Source organism: Electrophorus electricus, chromosome 26 (genome assembly GCF_041902795.1).
Source record: "Electrophorus electricus isolate QZ-2024a chromosome 26, ASM4190279v1, whole genome shotgun sequence".
Taxonomy (NCBI): Eukaryota; Metazoa; Chordata; class Actinopteri; order Gymnotiformes; family Gymnotidae; genus Electrophorus; species Electrophorus electricus.
The window spans coordinates 11,461,753-11,465,269 of NC_137522.1; the positions used below are offsets into that span (position 1 = coordinate 11,461,753).

The 3,517-nt window shown below is 37.8% G+C and overlaps 1 protein-coding gene across 1 annotated transcript; it reads left to right on the top strand.

The window, feature by feature from the left end:
* Positions 1-361: 361 nt before the first annotated feature.
* Positions 362-2,538, top strand: LOC113581908 (G-protein coupled receptor 54-like). The gene is made up of 4 exons (XM_035523261.2): positions 362-651; positions 868-1,003; positions 1,226-1,455; positions 1,760-2,538. The coding sequence occupies exons 1-4, from the start codon at positions 538-540 to the stop codon at positions 2,105-2,107; spliced, it is 828 nt and encodes a 275-aa protein (XP_035379154.2). The 5' UTR covers positions 362-537; the 3' UTR covers positions 2,108-2,538.
* The last annotated feature ends 979 nt before the right edge of the window (positions 2,539-3,517 follow it).

Consider the following 3,517-nt stretch of genomic DNA (forward strand, 5'->3'; position numbering starts at 1 on the left):
TCTTTTATAGCACGACAATGAGAGATGGCGATATCGCTCCACAAAATAAAACCTGCTCCACTTTCTTAACAGTAATATTTGTCCAGGATTTTTAGCCTTCTGGTTTAAGAGAAAATCTATCATAGGATGGATAGCTCGGGTAATTCTAGCAATGACTCTTGTCAACCTACTTATTTTTGCGAAGAGAATGCGATAACGCACGATATACCATACCTAGTGGATGCTTGGCTGGTGCCACTGGTCTTTGCGCTGATTATGGTCATTGGACTTGTTGGGAACTCTCTTGTTCTGTATGTAATTTCAAAGCATAAGAAAATGTGGACTGCAACAAACCTTTATATAGGTGAGTTTTTATATATGTGAGTTTTCCCTCTAGGTCATTATTCTTATTAGACTGTTTCGTGTCATTTGTGTAAATGTATTTATTATTTGGTAATTGCTGATTCCTGCTCGATTCATTTTCGAAAAGAGTTAAACTTAATGCAACCGTATTACGGAATGAAGTTATAAACATCTTTCTCCCCAGCTAATCTGGCGATGACGGATATTACATTCCTGGTCTGCTGTGTCCCTTTCACTGCCGTATTATACCCTTTACCCAGCTGGGTCTTTGGAAATTTCATGTGCAAATTTGTAAGCTATATCCAACAGGTGGGTTTCTGCTTTAATGAATGAATAGTTTGCTTTCTTTCCAGTTGTCTCAGAAACGCTTCGAGTTCCAAAAGGGTAACTCTGGAGAAACGTGACTACTCTAGAAAAGACTTTTTGATGAATAATTTGTGAAAAGAATTGCTTGTACTGACTAAACGTGTAAAAGGTTAGCTTCTTCGGCAGCCTATCCACTAACTTTATTCACATACACAATAGGTGTCTGCACAGGCTACCTGTGTGACCTTGACGGTAATGAGTGTGGACCGCTGGTATGTCACTGCTTACCCACTACGTTCTCTCCAATATCGCACCCCAAGAGTTGCCACCATGGTCAGCCTTGGAATCTGGATAGGTGCGCAGCTTCTTTGTGACTTTATGGATTATTCATATATACTGGCCATAAAGCTGACGCCAAGTAACGCAATACTTCATAAATGATAGAGTATAGTGTTGAATTTAATTTATTGACCAACCGCAATATTTATAAACAGGATGCACTTTTCGGCCAATTTGGCCAGGACACTTAGGCTCAACATCTGTACACTTTTTACATTTTCCTGATTTCTTTGCCCAGGATCTTTCTTGGTGTCTCTGCCAGTGCCACTGCATACACAGACTTCAGTTGGAGAATGGCACGGCCCTCAGGTTTTCTGCACTGAGAGCTTTCCCACAGCGGCCCACAAGAAGGTCTTCATCATCTACAATTTTTTGGCTGTATACATGCTCCCCCTGCTGATGATCTGTGTCTGTTACCTGGTCATGCTGTACCAGATGGGCCGACCGGTTGTGGAACCTGTTGATCAGGTAATCAGTACAATTAATCAAAAAAATACAGTTCATTTTTTTTACCAAATAGTTGCTTATTTTATAAACAAATGTTGAGACATGGAATGTGAATAAAACAAGTTCATTTACATTACTATATATTTGACTTCTTGTTTTTAGATCCGTTTCATTTCCACTAAATTTGCATAGCATTTCTGTACGTTTTTATGCATTGTGAATCAAGTATTATGTAACGAAGCAACATAATGGCTTGTATCATATATTGCTAAGGTAATAATAATAAAATCCTTTCCTTTTTTCCTGAAACCCTGTGACATATCAGCTGCAGCTTCAGACTGAGCACAGTGTTGCTGTGAGGGCCAGAGTGTCTCGTATGGTGCTGGTGATTGTGCAGCTGTTTGTCCTGTGCTGGGGCCCCATCCAGCTCTTCATCCTGGTGCAGGCCTTCAGTGTGCACTTCCGCCAGGACTACTACACTTATAAAGTGAAGATATGGGCACACTGCATGTCTTACAGCAACTCTTGCATTAATCCTATAGTCTATGCCTTCATGGGTGCCAACTTTCGCAAGGCCTTTAAGAGAACTTTCCATTGCCTTTTCAAGCAAAGGGTAACTGTTGCCCAGCAGCCGAATGGGAATGCCAACACTGAGATGCACTATGTGTCATAGGTTCTTTTCTCCTGTATTTTAGTGTTGTTTAAGTAAACCACAGTTGTGTCACTCTATCTTTTCCATTTTCTCTTGGTGTGAAAACATAATCCTGATACTTTAACTATGTTGAGGGAACATTAGTAATGGATGTTATGCTTTGCATGTTTTTGTTTGTTTATAATCTAAATTCGATTGGCAAATTAACGATTTGCAGCCTGAATCTTGCGTAAATCATATCTCTGCCACTGAATGTATATGAAATATCTGTCCACTAGGTGGAGAAATTGTGCCATAAATGTAAGTAGCTTCTGCGCGAGGTAGAGGTATTTGCATAAAATCCATCAAAATTAAATTATTTGATTGAGGATGGAGGTTAAATGTGAACAAAAACAATTAAGAACTTATTATTGAAAAAAAAACCCACATGTAAATAAATACATTTCAATCAATTTTGTTTTGGTTTGTTTTTTGTTTTTTTTTATATAGAACAAAATCAAAAACTGAACACCTTTACTGCAAAAATATGTCTAATTTGATGGTGTTTTTAACAACTGAACAACTGTTTACAGTGACAGTTTTGTAGTCAGTGAAAGTCAGCATACATTTATTTTACTGAATATTAACTTTATTACAGACAAATACAATTTATCATAAAATGTTTCATTCGACTGTGTAACTTTAGTAATTCCACTACAGATTTAGTTGAGGTGTTTGTTTCACTTTGAAATCAATTCATTTTGTTTCAATTCGTTTCCCTGTTCATTTCTAATAGGAACTACTAACTATAAACCACTGACCTATAAATACAGAAGTCAAACAAAATGATAATTGATCAAATTAACAAAAATGTTAAGTAACAATTTAAAAATGATAGGCCATGCCTGGTCTTCTTGTGTCAAATGCACAGAAGTGCACAGCATTTCTGGGATTTTATTTATTTTAATGACCTCCGCTGATTTTATGTGAATTAACATAATTTCTCGATAACGTCAAATCGTTGTACTTCTCACGTAGGGGACTTTTTATGACTGCTGATCTGAAAAGCAAGGTCAAAGAGTCCAAGATCGCTTTTAGGGAACGTCGCCAAAATTGTACGCCTAGCGTATGTTCTATAGCTCACTATGGACACAAATGTCATGCATAAGAGAAACTCGCATGTCTATCACACGTTGACTTGAAGCTTTGGATCATTTTTGTGTGAGCGCCATTACAACTCTTTTTTTAATGTTCATATTTAAAATATCTATACATACATATTCGATGACTCTTTTAGATGTCACGGACAACACAACATGATATTTGTACACGTTTCCTCGTGATGGGGGCAGGGTTGGCCTCCCCTGAGTCAGAGCTTTGGAATTTGCATCTGATTGCTGTTTGTCAACCAATGATTTTACTCAGCGACCGTGGACACGCCTCAGATTAGTC